Here is a 20,018-nt window from a genome sequence, read left to right as displayed (position 1 = left end):
GCTAAGAGGAAAGGGATGGTGCTACCCAAACAAACAGTAAAACTGCTGATTTCCTGTGATGGAAAACCAGAAATCTGCAAGTACAATTACGGAGGAGAAGGGCTTCTAATCTAATGAATGAGTGAAAACACTCCAACAGAACAGATCTTATTATTAGTGTAACACAGTTGCTCCATGTCAGACTTACTTTCCAAATAGTAAGACTTGCACTTTACTAGCAGCCAAAGCAGCTTCAAGATGCATTTCCAAGGCATCTGGAGTTAGGATGTTTTCTCCTTCCTGTTTGGGAGTTTGTATTAGCATCTGGGATGTGTAGAGAGATTCTTCACCAAGCTTTTCTCTTGTGTATCGGAGCTCTTGGCTGACACGACTGCCCTCTGGAGAGGGAGAGGGAGAAAAAAGAATGGAATTAATATACCTTTCTCTTATCTCTGCCACTGTTAAATCAGCTTTCACATTATCATCAATCAAGATATTAAAATTGGAGATATGTTCATATCAAATGCAATTCGGTTGAAGTTTTACATACTACTACTTAATTTTAAAAGTAATCCTCAGCATGTAACTATTTGGTTTGTGACCTTCTGAAGCTAACATAGCCCTGAAAAGGTGACTTATGACCGGCCTTTGCACTTATGACTGTAGCAGATTCCCCAAAATTTGGTGCTTGGCAATCAGCATGTATTTACCATGGTTGCAGCATCTCTGTGTCATGTGATCACCATAGTGACCTTCCCAGCCGGCTTCTAACAAGCAATGTCAATGGGAGAAGCCGAATTCATTTAAAGACATGATTTACTTAAAAACTGCAATGATTCACTTAACAACCATGACAAAAAAAATTGCCTAACAGTAGAAATTCTGGTCCCGATTGTGGGAATAAATCAGAGACTACCTGTATTTTTTACAGATTCAAGATGAATAGTTCAGTAAAGCATTTTTCTCATGCTCAGACTTAGAATGCAGAGTCAACATTCTAAAATATGTCATCGTAAAAGACTTGAGCCAGCCACAGAGAGCATCTGCACCAAGCTAGCATCAGTACCACACTGTCGTATCCCCACAATGCAGGGGTGGGATTCAGCTGGTTTGGACTGGTTCCGGTGAACTGGTAGTTCCGGCAATCAGTTGGCCCCATCCACCCACCCCTGCGCTAGTCTGTCCTATATTTCCTTTGTCGGAAGCCCAGCTGATAGGTGCAGCAGAGCGGATTGCTGCACCTCAGCTGTTTTACTCACTGGGGCTGCAGTAGAAGGTAAGTTTTAGAGCTGTTTTCAAACCCACTGCGTGTGCGCGAACCACAGGTGTGCATGCTCAGCAAACTGGTTGTTACACCGATTGAATCCCACCACGGTCATAATGTCATTCTTATTGGATAGCCTAGCTGATTACTAGGATCACTAATCTCAGCCCGCGGAATTGCCAAGTAGATTCCACAGTCTTACCAATGAAATCTAAATCCTTCTAGGCAGTTTTACAACTTCCATAAAAAGTTATCTTGGTTGTTTCCCCCTCTTTACATAAGCAAAGTTTATCAACTAACTACTTGAAATACTTCAGGTCAGTTTAAATCAATTTCATAATCTCTCTTAAAAGAAATCCTACAGAGAAGCAAAATGTTTTCCCTAAAATTTTCCCATATTGCACTTTTACCAGTCTTTGGGCTCAAGCCAGCTGTCTCTCATCTCTCCAACCCAAAGGCTGGTCATTGCAACCTACATCCATGATTGCCCCATTTGGGAAAGACTTGAGTTTTAACTAGAATTTATATAAAGAAAATCTGATCTGATAGTCAACTGCTTTGGTGTAATGTCAACAACACAGATTTATGTACTTTCAAAAACAGACAAACACATAGCATGTACTGAAAATGAGAAAACAGTTGTTTTTCCTTTTTTTTTTAAACAAAATGTAAGGATATGTTCATTAATCCAGGAATTGCTGTAGCTCAGATGGAGCTAGTGATTGACTGAAAATCTGTACCCTTGCCTGTTGGCCAGCTGGAAAGATTCACGGTGTTCCTTGCCTGATTGTAACATTCTGAAGTCAGCAGGAATAACACTAACTGCACGAATGACTTCAGAATGCTTTGAGAACTTGGAGAGTTGAAGCAGTAACATTAAAAAGTGCTATAAATGCAGCTAGACAGAAACAAATGTTAGTTCTGTTGAATCCTGAAAGATATGTGCTCATTCTTCTTTGAAAGCAATGGACAAGGAAGAAAAATAAATACACCAGCTCCAGGGCAGGAGGCTGCAAGAATGGAAACAGATGGATCAAACAGATCCAAAACTGGTTCTGATTTCCTCCTGCCCTGAAATGGGACCTTCTGTTGGCTACCACCACTCCAGCTTTTCATCTGCCAAAGAACAGCAGATACTTACATTATGATGGAGTTGCCTCAGCAATGCTTTTATCTGTGAAGACTCAGTAACTCACAGTCCTAATGTTTTCCAGCTATCCAAATTAAAGGATTGGGATTACTTTTAACTGTTTAATTAATTAAAACTGCATAAAACACACAAATTAAGATATGCGTAATACTAAATGGCACCCAGCCTTTTATATTTCTAAATTTGACAAATGTAGTTCCAATAGTTATCAACTCCTTCCTTCCTTTCCAATTACTTTTCCACTAAAATTCACCTGCCAAATTTTCTTCCTGCATTGTGGGGCATCTTCCTTCTAAAGAAAACTTTGGACAAAAGCATAATAACGAAGTAGCAATTTCTGTGGGCCGGGCCTAGGAATGGGTAAGAAGCACTTGCCACTTACAGATCTTCCACAATAGATTTCAGATTTAGTGGTTGTGATGTTTTGTGTTGTGTTTTAAATAAAAGCATAAAAGTGTGGTAAGACAAGTAGACAGTAAAAACGATGAATGTGATGGAGAGTTCCATCAAGTTCCATTACCAAAGTAACAAAAAGAAAAACATTGCTTGAGTCTAAATTATGGGTAAGATTACAAAAACACCTCAGATAGACCCTCCTCCAAGCACACAAAATCTAAAAGAAGAAAGAGGGGAAGCACAATCAGACTTGCACAATTATATTACTATAGACAATATAAATAAAGAGTTCCGTGGACTCTATTTCTTAATCTTGTTTACCTTGTAGAGTAGCAAGAAATAGTACAAATGCTGAACACAAGGTGGTCATTAATTTTGTGACCTAGAAAATTGACTATTGTACATTGTATTAGTGTTTCAGAATTCACAGAAATGATATAAGAAATAAGAGTATTTATACTGTAAAGTGCAATACGTCTTGTACCAAGAGAGGTACCTTGGAACTGTAGAAAACTTTTAATGGTGACCTACAAGGTGATTCCTCTTTTTGTCCATCAGCTTCACAACTAAGTAGTCTCTTAGACGTTCTTATGTCAAGGTACCTAAAAGTTAGTACAGGCAGCCCATTTCGGACACTTGCCTAGGTACCCAAAACTGTGCCATTCCAATATTTTATTTATTTAAAAATAGACAGCTTTCAATGATGCATCTTTGCTCTTTCAGAAATAACTGTGAGAGCAGAAGTTAAACAGCTCTAGGTTGTAATTTTAAAACACTTCCCCTCCCAAACTGTCTGAAATTGTGCTGCCAATCCCACTTTGCCACTAGATTTGAAGAGTTGTGGGGGTTAAGATTTTTTTTAAAGATGAAAGTGGAAGTGACTTGCCTCCAGAAACTTCCTGCTTTCTTTCCCATTCTTAATGCTCCTGACAATCCATCCCACACATTCCAGAAGGGTGATAGCATCCTCTATAGTTTTCCAGCTAATTAGGACAATGAGTTATAGCCCAGGACTTGAGAAGTTGCAACCCTCCATTGCTCTCTCTGTAGTCAATCCTGTGTTCAGCTCCCTGGGCCTTAACATTCTTTTAAATAACTTCTTGAGATTTGTAGCTGGTGATTTCAGCTATGTGTCTTTGGGCAATTCATTCCCCTTTGACTCTGCCTCTACTCATATCGATCACTTACTGGGGAACAGAGCAATACTACTTCTGTTGCCTACCAATAGCAACATTGCTGGCCCTCTTCTAGATATTTCCATAACAGGGTTGATTTCTCCAATGAAGTAAGTAACACATGTACAACCAGGTACTTCATCTCAAGACAAACATCATGACTCAATATAGAACCAACACTGCTCTCCTTACCCCGCCGCTAGGGTCAAGATTTGCTGCATTGCATCTTAATGAGGGGGTGGGGAGAGAGGATGTCTGCTAAAACATCTTGCCGATTTATCATAGAAACTCATGAATATCACAGGTGAGTCTAGAACACATTTTGGAAGTGCAGTGAATTCAGGCTGAGAAATGCCCAAGTCGCTGGTCTTATTGTCATCCTGCACAAACTGAGAGTGCACCTAGCACAGGTATGTATCCTCCGTGGCTGCATGATGCTTGGTGTAAAAATGAAAATGGACAGGTAAAGCAGTCTTTCAGGACTATTGAACTGACTGTTGCATCCTTTCATTAAAATGCAGCTCTCTCATATTCTTCCCAGGATCCCTATTTTGAAGATATTATTTTAAGCTACTTCTTATAGTTATAAAACTGTATTTCTTCACTTTGCTATAAAATCAGTAACTTTAGGCTACAAGCAACTTCATATTCCTTTTGTAAATCCACTTTATTATCTTAAAGGGATTGACCTCCAATTCAAAGCACCTCCACAAAAATGGTGCAATTTCTATGTTTTTTGGAGAATGGTCCTACTGTTAAACCAATCTCAAACCATTTAAATCTATAAAACAAGTATGTTTTGACCAACTTGTCCCATATTGTAAGGGCATAATTTCTATTTTATTTTATGTAGACAAACAGAGCTCAAGGCACAGAATTACCAAGGCTGAATTCTACTCTGAATCATATTGTCCCATTTTCATGTCTAATGCTCTGTTTTCTAGACTGTTAGAAAACACAAACACACATAGTATACAAAATTCAATTGTTAAAATGCTACAAAAGCTGCTAACAGAATGTCACCGATAAAGCAATTTTCTAATTAAAGTTAATTTATTCAAAAAGATCAGTAACAGAGAAATATTATACATCCTCACTAGCTACAATTTTTAGGGTTCATTACTGAGTATGAAAACCATATTGTGAAAAAAAATCAAAATAGAAATTACGATGCAAGTGTCCCTTGTAGTAGAGCTGTGGTCACAGCAAAAGTCTTAAATCTTGCACTAGAAAGTCCTTACTAATAATCAAGTTGCTACCTAAATATCTATATCATTTACAGGAAAGATTTTTAACCACTCAACTTTTCATTTTCAGGGCATTTAACTTTGGAATAACTTTTTAAAAACATTTTTAGACTTAACAACTGAAAATGAGGACATTAACAAAAACTATAATTGGATAATTATGTTGGGCTAATGTGGATCTAATGTTGGAGGATTCTTTAACAAGGATTATGTATCTTCTAATAAAGGATAGCCTATATTTTTATGGTAATCTCATTGCTGAAGAGCGACTATTTTCTGACTTTTCAGTATAAACTATAATTCTAATACTGAAGTTTGCATTAGATGAATTCTCTCAAAAAAACTCCTAGGATGCCAGTAAGGGAGGAGGCCATGCCAAGGAACATAGGGAGGGACAGACATTCTACATCCTTCTGAGCTGGAGGGGAAGCATCAGGCTCAGAATCCAAACCATTCCAGGCTGGCTGGGAGGCAAAACACCAGGAGTCATGCTGTGCTATGCTGATCTTGACTAGGCCACCCAAGAGAAAAACCACACATGCAAAACCAGAATCTGAGGAAGGGTGGAGAATATGTTCAGTCCAAACTTTAAAGCCACAGGCAAAGATGGATCCCAAAATTTAAAAAGTCCATCTTGATGGGCTTTAAGTATAGAGTCTCATTAACAACTGCATGGATATGGTTTTAGGTTGTACAATGGCCAGGGCAAAAATAAGCATGGAGAGAGATTGGCATGCACACAAATCCCTCCCTTTGGCACAAAAACCTGGCTTAACTTTGCCCTTCTCATTATCTGCACTGTAGAAAAACTCCTGAACTGAACTAGCCTTGTTTGTGCTCTGTCTTAGGTGAGTAATGGTGGTTTAAGAGACACAGGGGCATTTGTTTTTTCATTTCACCCTTCGTAGTAGAAAATGTAGAGTATCTGCAAACGTTGTGAAGAGGAAAAAGAGGGGAGCTCTTCTTATAATTAAGTTTAATTTGGAACAGGAGTATCTGAAACTTCAAAGTGGATTGAGGAAACCTCAAATTCCAACACCTTAATTAACCAGGGAGCAGCATGAAAAGACAAGGCAAACAGAGAAGCTGCCAAGTATGCTTATATGGGGCACTCTGCTCTCTGACAGAAAGGGAGTTAAACTAGGAACTGTCAGTCAGTATACAACACCCCCCTTCCACATCTGCTCCTGTTCACCTCCCCCTATACTGAGAGAATTGCTTTGTTTGATGCAAAATTGGGAGAGGAGGTTCTAGGATCCAATGAGGTAGCAACAGTGAGCATGTTAATGAGAAGCCCTATGCAAATTCTTTTTTATTCCAATTAACAAAGGAAGCCCTCTCCTTTTTCATGCAAAAGATTCTCTTCCCTCATGATCAAACCTCAATTGTATTTCTGCTGAGTATTAGATTGGATTATCTCTCATTCCTTGTCCATACATTGCACGCATACACACAGGAGAGATACCACAACTCATTCCCACAGCCTCTCAAAAATTTAGTTTCCTCATACAAGAGAAGCAGGGACACACAAATATTACACCTGTAAACGACAGACATCCTGGATCCCAACTGTGCAGTACATCCCACAGGATTTGTACCTAGATAATTTACTTTTACAGACTTAGTGCAAGAATCTGTTTTGAAATCTTGCTTGCTATCTATAAGGCTGCAGAGTACAATATTGTTAGATCATACATTATTTTTTATCCTTGAAAAACCACAGCAAGCCACACTCTGTTGAGAAATGGACGTGTAACTGAGTTGCAGATGAGTTCAATTACCTGTTGTTGACAAAAGCAGTGTTTCAGTTAACACTATCTTTCTCTTATCTTTCCTCTTAGATATAGCAAAGCCACTTCTTCGGCAGTGAAACGTCACAATTATCCCTATAATTATAGGTTCTTGAATAAATTGCTGGACACCTCCTCTTTCCTGGGTGGGCCACCCAAATGAGTCCTCCTAATAGGCCCCCCTGTTTTGTTTCCAAACCACTTATAAGAGTCCAAGTTAAAGAAGATTGGTTAGGGTTTTTATAGTTATTGCCTTGCAAGGGAAACTAAAGAGAAGTACAAGGAATACTGTAGCCTTACAAACATTCTTTGCTATTGAGTACTAAAACAAGGAGTCTTAGAGCCCAGGATCAGATGAGGTAATTAGGAGAGTATATCTGTTACACTCTTTTACAAGCAGGCAGAGACATTCAGGTAGACATTTGGCAATTAAATTGATTGCTTTGTTGAAGTTTGTTTTAATTAGGGCTGCTGTTATTTCCTTTTGATTGAATTGTTTTATTTTTCAGTTGCAATTCTGTTTATTTGCATTTTATTAGTGCTAAGCCTCCATGAGCACATTTGTGGCATACAGGCAAAATATAAATGTTATATCTAAACAATGAAAATAATCAATTGGCAAATCTTCTCCAAGAACACATGTGAAATATTTGTGTAAAAGTATAATTACCATATCTAGATTCCAAAATTCCAGATGACAATTACATAGCAGCAAAGATACAAGAAAATCTGCTGGCATATAATAGCTATTGGATTTGTATTGCCCAAATATGGAAGACCTAGTGTAATTTACAGTAGTTTAGAACTACAGCAGAGGCCCAAGATTTAAATTCTTTCCCATAACATAGTCCTCATCTAGATATTTATTCATACAGTTATACCTTGGTACTCAATTGCTTTAAAACTCATTGAATTTGGAACTCAATGCATTTTGATGTGAAAATTTTGTCTGGTAATCATAGTTTGCTTGGTACTCAATGCATAAGCTAGAACTTGTGTGGGTGTTGGCTGCTTTGTGACTCATTACGTTATTCTTATGGGAAAATTTGTTTGGTACTCATCATTTTTGGTACTTATCGCACCTCCTGGAACCAATTAATGATGAGTATCAAGCTACCATTGTACTTCTCATTTCTAGATCATCCAGATTCCTTTCCCTGCCACCTACAAATGTTCATTAAAAAGAAATAACGTCCAATGACACAGAATATTCTTCCACACAACCTAGTTTTTGGTTAAATTATCAGAGCTCTCTTAGCTCCTGCTGAACTTTTTCTGTGCACCAGCAGGCAGGAAGGACATGCACCATAAGAAAACGCAGGACAGTTGAGTTCCTGGGAAAAATGAACTCTTGCAAGTCACTTTGGTTCTGATCTTTAGATGGTATGAAAGAACTAATATTCTACGTAAAGACACAGAAAACTTTTTACTTTCCATTTGTGGATTGTTGGGGAGCCCAGAAGTGGTATGGGGAAATCTCATGCTTACAAATATGTACTAACCCAGAAAAAATATGTTTAGAATGTCCCGAAGACTAACATTTTAATCTAGAAAGAAAAGCTATTACTAAAAACGAAGCTGGGACTGTTAACATGTGATAAGCACTAATATATGCTTATGTTTCCCAGGCAACAGATTTGGAAGATAGGAAACGTATCTTAATCTTTTCAAATATTGTAATTTTAGCATTGGAAAAATTGCTGCATTTCCCGAGAAAGGAAAAAAATCAGCAGCACATCTTCTAATTTAAAAGTGCAAGGAAACTCAATGGGGAAGCTGGCAGGAAGTCAGAAGTCACTCCCACTCCCACTGCTTTTTTGCCCACCCAAGGTCATTTATTTCTCTGTTTAGGTAAGGAAATGTCTCTGAAACAATAACCCAATGGGTTCAGGCTGTCTAATATACCACTAAAACTCTTGTAGTCATGCTGTTTAGCTGGGCAAAACAGTGCATCATAGAGAAACAATTTTTGAACCAAGGGCTAACTTACAAAATCTGTCCAAAATGCACTATTTATAAAATACAAATAAGGATTGTTCATTTAAATAACGTGTGACATTTTCTGTGTTTAAATAACTTTAACTGCATAATATGCCATGAATATACAGTATATGTAGAACAGTTGAAAAATCTTATATTACTATTACTATATTATTACTGGATTTCCCCCCTCCCCATCTTTAATGTGTCTTCTTTCTTTTTAAAGTTTTCTAAAAATATTTTAAAATGCATATATTGCTTAGAAAGTCTCTAAATTTGGTTCCTAAGATACTGTAGAAGTTGATACAGAGTCATTCCTAAATCTGGTAGAAAGCACTACCTGTTGGAATAAGAAACTGAGCAAATAAAAGCTTCAATATATGATCCAAAGTACTAAACTGCCCTCAATGAGGCTGCATTTTTAAGCTAACCTGAAAGCATTATTAATTCCCAAGTGTGAAATCTGTGATATTCTCAGCCCTGAAGAAGACAGTCTTATAATGACAGTCTGGTAAATTGCATGAAGCAAGAATAATTTATTTCCAATATCTATAAAAATAGGTTGACTTGATTTATATTATATAAAATTAGGGTATATTGTACAAGATGAAAACTGAAATAGTTGCTGAGAACTAGCAGCAAATACTCTATCATTCCTAAGGAAGCCAGCATTCTCACTTATACAAAGCATTCAAGGATCTTCTCTGAGAGAGTAGAGAATGTAGACAAAATCCTTATTTTGCTCATCCAATTGCTTTGGGCATTAATATGAGAGTGTTTTCCTTTAGACTCACAAAATCTTATAGAAAAAGTAATTGGTATAATTAAAATTTAATTTTCCATTATTTGTACAATCATTTAACTTGATTGCAAAACAAAGATGTAACATGGATAAATACAAGCAATAGATAACGAGGAATATACACCCACAACATACAGTACAATCCCCTTAGGTGTTTCTGATCTCATTTTCCAGCTACTTCATTTCAGAGCTACCTGAGCCACAAAACAGTAGTAACAGTAGTTACTTGAGATATGAGCTTCTTGGATTACTGTAAATGAAGTGGAATGTCATAATTTTATATTGAAAAGCCTGGCAATTCCCCACAACATCTGAACATACTGTGTCTTAGGCAATCATGTCATGCTGGTACTACAGTATATCACTATTGTGATGATCATATATATTCCTGCTGCTTCAGGAGCAGAATACAAGATTACTACAAGTTTTGTATAAAGGCAGTCTCAATAATCAAAATGAAGATATTGGAACCTAAAGTTCCTATTGGTGGCAACTGACTTGAATACATTTGCTCTGCTTTTCCTCCTGCACATATTTGTATCCTGGAAATATGCTACTTATTCATGACATTTGTAATTTGCCTTTCAAAATTTTATGAACTGTTAAACACTAAAAGTGGTATATTGTACACGGCATACTGTATTCCGCAATTTTCCAGTTCAGTAAATAATACTGATTTAAAGGAAATAGTATTATATTAACATATAGCAATGTGGAAAATGTGTTTCTTATCTGGATCTTAGGGGTGTTCAGAGCTGTTTTGAGTCAATTGAATATATTCACATTTCTCCTTCTAAAATGCCACATTTTCAAAAGAATAAGCCCAAATCCAGGCCTTAGTCTAAAAGTTGAAGATAATTCTTACTGCTTTGTGCTCAAGTTCCAGCTGGGATCTTTCAGTTCACAGCATTTGCCAGAAGAAAGGCTTCAGTGATCAGATCCCAGCAGCTGAGTGAACTCATTGAGTTGGGAGGAACAATTTTCAAAGCTAGCATGTCTGGAATAGATAGAAAGAAACAATCTGAACTGTTCTTGAAGTGAGTAGTGCTTGAACGAACACAAGTTTGAGGAAGTTTAGCTGAGAAAAAAAGATCTTGTTCACATGTTGTACTAAGCCCTGGGTTATTAAAACCATGTTTTTTTCTTAATAAGTCACAAGTGGTTGGATTAACACATCTTAAGCCAAAACTAAACAAATTACATTATAGTTTAGTAAAATGTGGGAATTAAATCACATTCAAAATAGACAGATTTAACCAACAAAGTGCGTTAATATGATAAAAAAAAACTGAACATATTTAGAAAATATTCAGTTTAAATTGTCATTTCAAAATGCATGGGCTATTTTTCCAGATTTGGATAAGGCATTCCTGTAAGTAATAAAAAACAAATGCTCTTAATGCTCTCAACTCTAGTGTTGTCTCAACTGGGGAAGGGAATGTACCTTGTTAACATGATTCAATTCCTACACAGTGGTCTATTTTCTGGAGATGGGATCTGATATGCTTTGTAGTATTTTAACATCTATTGAGGCTTTGGAGATATGCCATAGAGCAGGGGTCAAACTCACGGCCTGTGGGATCGGATGTGTCATGTGCTGGCCATGGCCACGCCTGGTTTAGCGAAGGGGAAAAAAGTCGTGATACGTCACATGATGCCATGGGTTTGACACCCCTGCCATAGAGTTGAATTTATGATGAAACTGAATTCTGATAAAATGGAATTCTTAAGTCGAGATGTTATTGAGTTTGGGAGCTAGACAATTTGCCAGTTTTAGATTAAATAGTTTCACAATTTGATATCTTTGTCCATAAAGTCTCAGATAGCCTCAGTAACTAAAAAGTATCTCTGGCTTTGAGTGAAACAGCAGAACATCTCTTCCTTGACAGAAAATCCTTAGCCATGATCACTGATGCTCAATATATTAGTTTGTTGTAATGTGCTCAACCAGGAAGCACCTCAATATCAGTTTAGAAGATTCAGCTAGTACAGTGCACAGCAAGTAGAATGCTTAATAGAATATTAATGAACACATTGATCCAATGCCAGGAATTGCATATAAACTAGCTCTTCACTATCCATTATAGGGTTTTCTTACTGAATTACAAAAGTCTAAATGGGTTAGAACAAGAATATATTTTTTAAAAACCCATTACATTTACAGTGGTACCTTGGTACTCATCATTAATTGGTTCTGGGAGCTGTGATGACTATTAAAAATGATGAGTACCAAACAAATTTTTCCCATAAGGAATAATGTAATGAATCACAAGGCAGCCAGCATCAAAAAATTCTAGTTTGTGCATTGAATACCAAACAATGAGTACGAGGACAACTTTTTCATGTCAAAATCCATTGAGTACTCAATTCAATGAGTTTCAAAGTCGTTGAGTACCAAGTAACCACTGTAAGACATATTCAAAATAAGAAGATTGCATTTATGAAGTCCCAGTAAGCATTTTGACAACTATTAAGATTATGTAATTTAGAATTGCTTCATGGAATGGGCTGGAGGAGAATTGCTTAGTGGTGATGATCATTATCCCATGGATGTGAATATGGTACGCATCATTTTTATCAATGATTAATGCAACTGTTTACTCAACTGACTCTATATTCTAGTTTCACATGGCACAGTACATTGAACTACTAATTGACTACAAAAGCTAGGTTTAATTGTTTGCCTAGTAGCACTTAATTGACATTGATTGATTTAAAAAATTATGGATGGTCAGACTTGCTTAGTACTTAGATGGGAGATCACTGGGAATCGCAGCGTTGCTTGGAAAGTCACTTCTATAAAACTGCTAAGAAAATTATACATAAATCTATGCATGTAGAAATATTTTTGCTTAGACACACTCAATGAATAGATGTGCCAGAGAAATGGGAGAAACCAGCTACATTTTTATGCATTTGATGTACTTTTAAGTGAAAAGTCAGGATTTTCTCAAGACAACTACAACTTTATTGAAAAATATAGTGCTCCTAATACTGGCATCATTCAATTTACAGAGCTTAAAACAAAAGGTGTACTAAAGAGAAAAGCATTTCTACTTTAAATTCTTAATTCTGCTAAAGCAATCCTGTCCAATTATGTTCAGCATCAGAATGGGAAATACTCAGTCACAAAATATTTGGAGTTACCAGGTGCCAGTTGCCTAAAATGCCTATATTCTGTGAGATTGCCTATAATTGTATGTACATTATATTTGTATGCATCCTGAGGAAACTACTCCTTTTGTCCAGAATCTTCTAGAGCACTGATCCCTACTACCACTTGTTCAAATTTCCCTATTTAAAGGAACATATATCCAGATGGAGCTTTCAGAAGACATTGATTTAGTGGAAAAGAAATCAAAATTTTTCCTTGGACACAAAACCTTTCAGCATTCTAGGTATTGGAGCCATCAAACATAACACAAACCATAAACAGCCACAAAAATAAAGCACTTGTAAAGCGCATTTAATTCCATTTGATTGATATGTGGTATTAACTCAAGCATACCATATCGCCATAAAAGTCAGAGAGAATCCTTATAATTTTATTGAAATAGATTTGTTCTAGCTAAATCTCTATGAACTGTTACTTGATTGATTAAAATTATCATTTCCATCGTAGTGCTAGCCATGTGAGATCCGATCTATCAAAGCCAAAATCTACCAGATCCTAGATTTTCTGCAAGATACTACGCCATGTAAATACATGAAAGCATCTTACGAATTTGGGGGTGGCATTAGAGGAAAATTAATTTTCTACGAAATGCAAAATGTACATTGGAAAAGTACATGGAAAAATAAAAATTCTGATACTTGACACTTTGTCTTTATCTAATCCCAAGTACTATAATGACTTGATGAACCCAGAGAGAGATATGGAATGGTACCCTACGTTGTTTTGGTGGCATTATAGTTTTTTATTATATGACATTTTGGCTTTTAAAAATCTTTGTTTGGGGGGGTTCTCTGTTCATTACTGATATTATAGTAATCTTCCTCTTTTTCTTTATCTCAGTTGCCTATTCTAAGCTAACATAGGTCCAGCACAGTCATTTTCATTTTGTTCCCATTGTTTTAAAGCATTGTTTTTGTTCTGTTTGGGCAAGAAAGCAAGATATAGAGATGCAGGTAGTCCTTGACTTACAACCACAATTGAGCCCAAAATGTATGTTGCTAAATGAAAAATTTGGTAAGGTAGTTTTGGTCCATTTTACAGCTTTTCTTGCCACATTTGTTAAGTAAATCACCACAGTTGTTAAACTACTAACGCCATTGTTGAGTGAATCTGGCTTTCCCATTGACTTTGCTTGTCAGAAGGACACAAAAGGTGATCACATGACTCTGGGACACTGCAACCATCAAAAATATGAACCAGTTGTCAAGCATCCAAGTGCAACTTATAGGACCGTGGGGATGCTTCAATGGTCATAATGCGAAAAATGGTCATGTCACTTTTTTCAGTGTCATTGTAACTTCAAACAGTCATTAAATCAACTGTTCTAAGTTGAAGACTACCTGCATTTCTATGGATGAGACATAGGGGCAAAATATGAGAAAGGATACACCTTAAGTAAAGGAGGCCATCATAATCAGTGATTCACCAAGACAAACATAAGCCACCATCTATGCAGAAAAAGCCATCTACTTTTGTTGCTATTTGGAACTAAGGGACTGTGGAATTGTTATTGAATGTACAAGGTAAAGTATCTGTTTTTCATTTGATGAGGTACATTTGTGCAGATCTGATTTTCAAGATACACAGCAAGAATAGAAAAGCACAGGCTTCCAAGACTGAGTGGCTGTGGGTACCGGCGCCTCGGTTCAGCCAGCTGACCCCATCGCTGGCCATAGGGGGCGAACAGCTGTCCCCTGTGGAGCGGGCGCGCAATTTGGGCGTCCTCCTCGATGCCCGGCTGTCAATGGAGGACCATGTGGCAGCCGTGGCAAGGGGGGCGTTCCACCAGGTTCGCCTGGTGCGCCAATTGCGCCCCCTACTGGACCGGAGTGCCCTGCGCACGGTCACTCATGCGCTGGTGACGTCTCGCCTGGACTACTGCAATGCCCTCTACATGGGGCTTCCCTTGGGACGCATCCGGAGACTGCAGCTAGTTCAGAACGCAGCCGCGCGGGTTATTATAGGAAGTACTCGTTACTCCCACGTAACACCTCTCCTGCGCGAGCTGCACTGGCTACCTGTGGCCTTTCGGGTGCGTTTCAAGGTATTGATTACCATCTTTAAAGCGCTCCATGGCATAGGACCTAGGTATCTGCAGGATCGCATCCTACCACACACGTCCCTGCGACCTATCCGCTCACACAGAGAGGGGCTCCTCCTGGTGCCGTCTGCTAGGCAATGCCAGCGGGCGACACCTAGGAGTAGATCCTTCTCTGTGATGGGCCCAACCCTCTGGAATGACCTCCCCCCAGACATTCGAACTACCACCGACCTCCGTTCCTTCCGGCAAAAGTTAAAGACTCACCTATTTCAATCAGCTGGCCTGGCACTTTCTTAGTTTTACCTCCCGGGGATTTATTCATTTTAATTGGGTTTGGGGTTTTAATAAGCTTTTAATGTACTATATTTATTATTCTATATACAGTCTTGCAACCTCCTCCACCTACGTATTTAATTATTTAACTGTTTTATGTATGTATTTTATAACGCATTTTAGTGACTGTACACCGCCCCGAGTCCCTTTCGGGAGAAGGGGCGGTCTATAAATACGAATAATAAATAAAATAAATAAATAAATAAGACATGATCTTTATGGGACGGTCTCCCTCTAAGGACATCTCCCTGTTCTACCACATGCTCCTGTCACATGCACATGCTCCTAGTCCACTCCTAAAATGATGCCATCTTATGGGACCTAGGGAACATGGCTTTTCCATGGCAATCCTTGGCCTATGGAACACCTTTCCCCCTGATGTTTGGCAGGTCCCCACCCTTTTTAACTTCCCAAAAAGCACTCAAGACCTGGATTTTTCCTTTAAATGCTGGAATAGGTTGAGATGAACTTGTTGTGAGCTGCATTGAATAATTCAGCTATGGTGCCAGGTCTTATGGCTTTACTGTAATATTTTTAATTGTAAAGAGATGGTGCTTTATTTTTTTGGTTGTGAGCCACCCAGAGTTTGTTACATGATGGGCTGCTATATAAATGTTTTTAAAAAATAACTGACCAGAATAACAAAGAGTTCACAATATAAATAAAAGAAAAATATTAAACAGAGTGTGTAAACAAGATAACTTGTATTTTGAAGACAAAGTAAATTAATTTCTCATATTTATAAAGGCTTTGCCAAAGCCCAAGTGCACTCTCATTAAAAGTTTGTGAAAGTTTAACTTGGGTAAACATAGAAAAATGCAAAATCAGGGAATACTGCTTTTTTTCCCCTTAGGCTAAAATTGGCTTCCCTACATTTGGTCCTCAAGTATCTGCAACCAACATATTCTTTTTTGCTCTTTATTCCTGGCTTTAGCTAGCTTGCTTACTTTTTACCATTCAAACACCTTGTACATTTTTAAAAATTGCATATTTTGGAGTTTAATATTTTGGGATCTGAAAAGGTTTTTGATATTATAACCATAACTCTGCACAAATGTTTGCATTGTATCTGTATGCATTGTTATACACTGCAAGATCCTAACAGATCATTTTTAAAAGCACATGATCTTACTGGTTTCCCTTCTTATTTAGAAGAGAAATAAAGCAAATGCTTTAAATTTACAAAAATAGGAAAAGCATGCAGAACATAGTTTCTGGAATTCTTTTCAAATCCTTTACCAGCAGCATAGGAAACACATGTATTTTGTTCTCCCTTATGTAGCAACTTATTTTGTCCATGAGTATATACATCTGCTTTCTCCCAAATATTAAATAAGGTGTGTGCATATGTGTGGCATCTTCTTGTGGGATGCGACAGTTTAAGGGAGTAAGTCCATATGTGGTGCTCCTCTATGAATGGATAGTTTGGTTTCCTGAAGGAGGCTTATATATGTATTGCCACTGTGTGCATTTGCCTGTGTTATGATGTGCAAGTGTGCGCTATGAAAGTTGCTCCACACAGTGGCGTAGCGTGGGTTGTCAGCACCCGGGGCAAGGCAAGTAATTTGCGCCCCCTAACCCGTGGATTTTAGCACTCGAGTCTCTTCCACTAGATTAGTTAAAGAAACCCTTACCTCCTAAGCACATGTATTGTTTGTTATGAAAATACTGATGTAATTAAAGTAAATGCATCTAAATACAAGTTTATTTTCAAACACTTTATTGAGTGCGAACATGCATTACACATTCTCCACATTTTCAGCAGGTCTATGAATACAAATCTACAAATGTAGTAACCTAGCATGGGCCATGCTATTATATGCCCCCTTTCAATGCAGAAAGACCAGCGTGCCCCCTTTCAATGCAGAATGACCAGCGTGCCCCCTTTCAATGCGGCCGGCCCCCCCTGCACCCCCCACGCTACGCCACTGCTGGCACCCCACCCCCTCCACAGTGGGCGGCGACCCGGCGGTTCGAATCGGATTCGCACAGCCAGCACTGCAGTGAGAGAGAGTGAGTGAGCCAGGCAGGGGCAGAGAGCTGCGAGTGCGAGCGCGCCCCCCCCAGATGTTGCGCCCAGTGCGGCCGGCCCTCCCTGCACCCCCCACGCTACGCCACTGGCTCCACATATACTCCATCCTGGGTTATATGATAAGGAGGAAGGATTCTGTAGTTTGAAGGGAGGAATGCATATAATATGCCAAGCTACTGCCCAAATGCTTCTCCCTGGGGATTTTTTCTCCTTCACAACCCCTGACTAAATGCGGCCCATTATAGAGCTAAATCTTTTTCTGCTGACTTCTGCTGCCATACCAAATTTGGTTTTGTTCTGTTGCATTTTGAGAGTTATCTAGTTGATGGACAGACATACACAAACCTAAGCTCCGTTTTCATAATGTACTTCTATTGCTGGGTTGGGCTGGGAAGAACGAAAAGTAATAATTAAAAAGAAATATCACTGAAGGAAATGCTTTAGGATTAAATATTATGAGTAGTCAGTGACGTGCGGTGAGGTTTATCGCTGGTGAGGCTGGTGACGTCATCAGGAAGGCGGGGAATGGGACCACGTGTGCTGGAGGCAGAGGCTGCCTCAGTCTCCAGCACACGTGATTCCATTCCCCGCCTTCCTGAGCGTGCTCCGCCGGCTCGCGTTCCGTAGTCCCCAACAGCAGCCAGACGCACAGAAAAACACTGAAAAGCACTTCGCCTCCAAGCCACTTCGTCTTGATGACGTCGCCGCAGCGGCTGGGCGGGGCCGGATCTCCAGAGCGGCACCGAGGCGGTCCGGGCGGACGAAAGAGCAAGCGAGCGAGCGATGGAGGATCAGACAGCCTGATCCTCGTTCGCTCGCCCGCCTGCCGGACTGCCTCGGCGCCACTCTGGCTACCTCCGTCCGTCCCGGGAGCTGCGTGCAGCGACATCATCAAGACGTCCAGCGGAGGCAGAAATGTTGTTGGCGCTCCCGGACTTCGTCTTGATGACAAAGCCACGAAAGCGACTGGGGAACGACGAGAACCCTCCTGCCTCCGCCGGTTGCCCAGCTGGCACCGCCCCGCGCGCGCACCTCCTTCTCCTCCCTCCTCTTCCTCTTCACTCCCCAAAAGCTCTTCTCCTTACCGGAGCTTAGCGGGAATCGTGTAAAAGGGATGCGAGGAAATATATATTATAATTTATTATTATATATTATTATATATTATATATTATTTCATAAGGAGAGGTGCGGCTCTGCCTCCCCTGCCTCCCCTGACCGCACGTCCCTGTGAGTAGTGGTATCCATGATGAATCTTTTTTTTTTTTTTGCTTTATATGTGACTAAGCTAAAAATATTAGTCTTAATATTAGATATCATTGCTAGGTAGTATAAACTTGTTGCCTAATACAAGAATGTGTCAAATGACAATTTTTAGGAAATATTATATCATATTTTGTCTTCACTACAATCCTGTAAGATTTATTTTGGTTTACAGACTTTAATTATTATGAAACTTGTCAACTTCTTTCTTAAAGGATTGAAGAATATTTTGCACTGCCTAAGTCTGGTTGAAGCCTTTATGCAGGCAAAATTACCCCATTATCTGGTCACTGCAGTACTAGGAAACTCCTCAATAAACAATTAGAAGCTGCCTTATAAGAAGTAGAAAACCAGTCTAGATGGACTTGGACTTGAGCCAGGTTGAAAATAAGGCCCCAGCATGGACAGTTTATGTTTGGTTTAATCCATGATTACTCCTATCAGCAATTAACTGAATAATGCAGCCAATAATGGAGACCAAGGGGACAGCTGTGTCCCCTCCAGTTCCATGTGGGGATCTGATTTCTTGGCTGACCTGAAACAGAAAGCAGGATAGTGGAGGGGCAACACACACACACACACACACACACACACACACACACACACAGCGGTAGCAGCTGAATCTGATTTTTTTTTTTGCAGCGTCCCCTGCACAGAGCAAGCAGCATGCACATGCCATGGGCCACCTTCAAAGTGTTGAGGGGCGGATTAGCTGGATTAAGGCGGCTATGAAAGGAGCCATGCTGCTCAGGAGGAAGTCTCGCTGGGGGCAGGCTAAAAGAGCCATTTTTACCTGTCCTGGCTGCTCTGAAAGGCCGGCCGGCCGGCCGCTAGCTGCCTACTGCTGTCAAAACACATCCAGCCAGGATCCTGTTCCTTGGTTGCCTCCATCAAGAGAAGAAAGGGTGCCTGGGCACCCTATTAAGCTAACCGCTTGGGGCTAAACAGTTTGAAGTAGGGGGAGATGTGCTGCATCCCCTGGTGCTTGTTCTCTAACAAACCGAATGGGGGACAAAGACAGAGACGCCAGGCTGCTTGCTAAATAAACAAGGGGGGGGGGTGCTGAGCGCTTGGCAGGGAGGGCGGGGGATCGGGCTTTAAGAAGAGTAGTGAAAGGCCTGTTTGAGGCCTACTCCCCAATCCCCAGGCCCAGCTTGCCCTTTTGTTTATTCCAGACCTAAATTAATGTCTTTATTTACCAGAAATGCAAAGGGCTCAGGTTCCCAGTGTGGAGGGGGCGAGCGGGGAGAGGAATGGCCTGAAGGAGCCTTGGCCAAAGATATGGGGAAGGCCCGACCCCCGAAAAAGAGGGCTAAAAAGAGATTCAGTTGGGAGCCATTCACTGCTAAGACTCTTGTCAGCATTGACATAAATTTCCACTGGTGTTGGCATTT

At 39.5% G+C, this 20,018-nt stretch overlaps 1 protein-coding gene across 1 annotated transcript in view; it reads right to left on the bottom strand.

Annotated features, from left to right (window-relative positions):
* Positions 1-20,018, bottom strand: part of PTCH2 (patched 2) — a 62,099-nt gene that overhangs the window by 31,020 nt on the left and 11,061 nt on the right. Inside the window, exon 3 of the mRNA XM_081949623.1 lies at positions 188-377. Within this exon, the coding sequence (XP_081805749.1) occupies positions 188-377 (190 nt within the window). The remainder of the gene's footprint in view (positions 1-187; positions 378-20,018) is intronic.

This window comes from Natrix helvetica (assembly GCF_964273705.1).
Source record: "Natrix helvetica genome assembly, chromosome: 3".
Lineage (NCBI taxonomy): Eukaryota > Metazoa > Chordata > Lepidosauria > Squamata > Natricidae > Natrix > Natrix helvetica.
The sequence above is the reverse complement of the archived record's forward strand: the minus strand, read 5'-3'. Positions and strand labels throughout refer to the sequence as shown.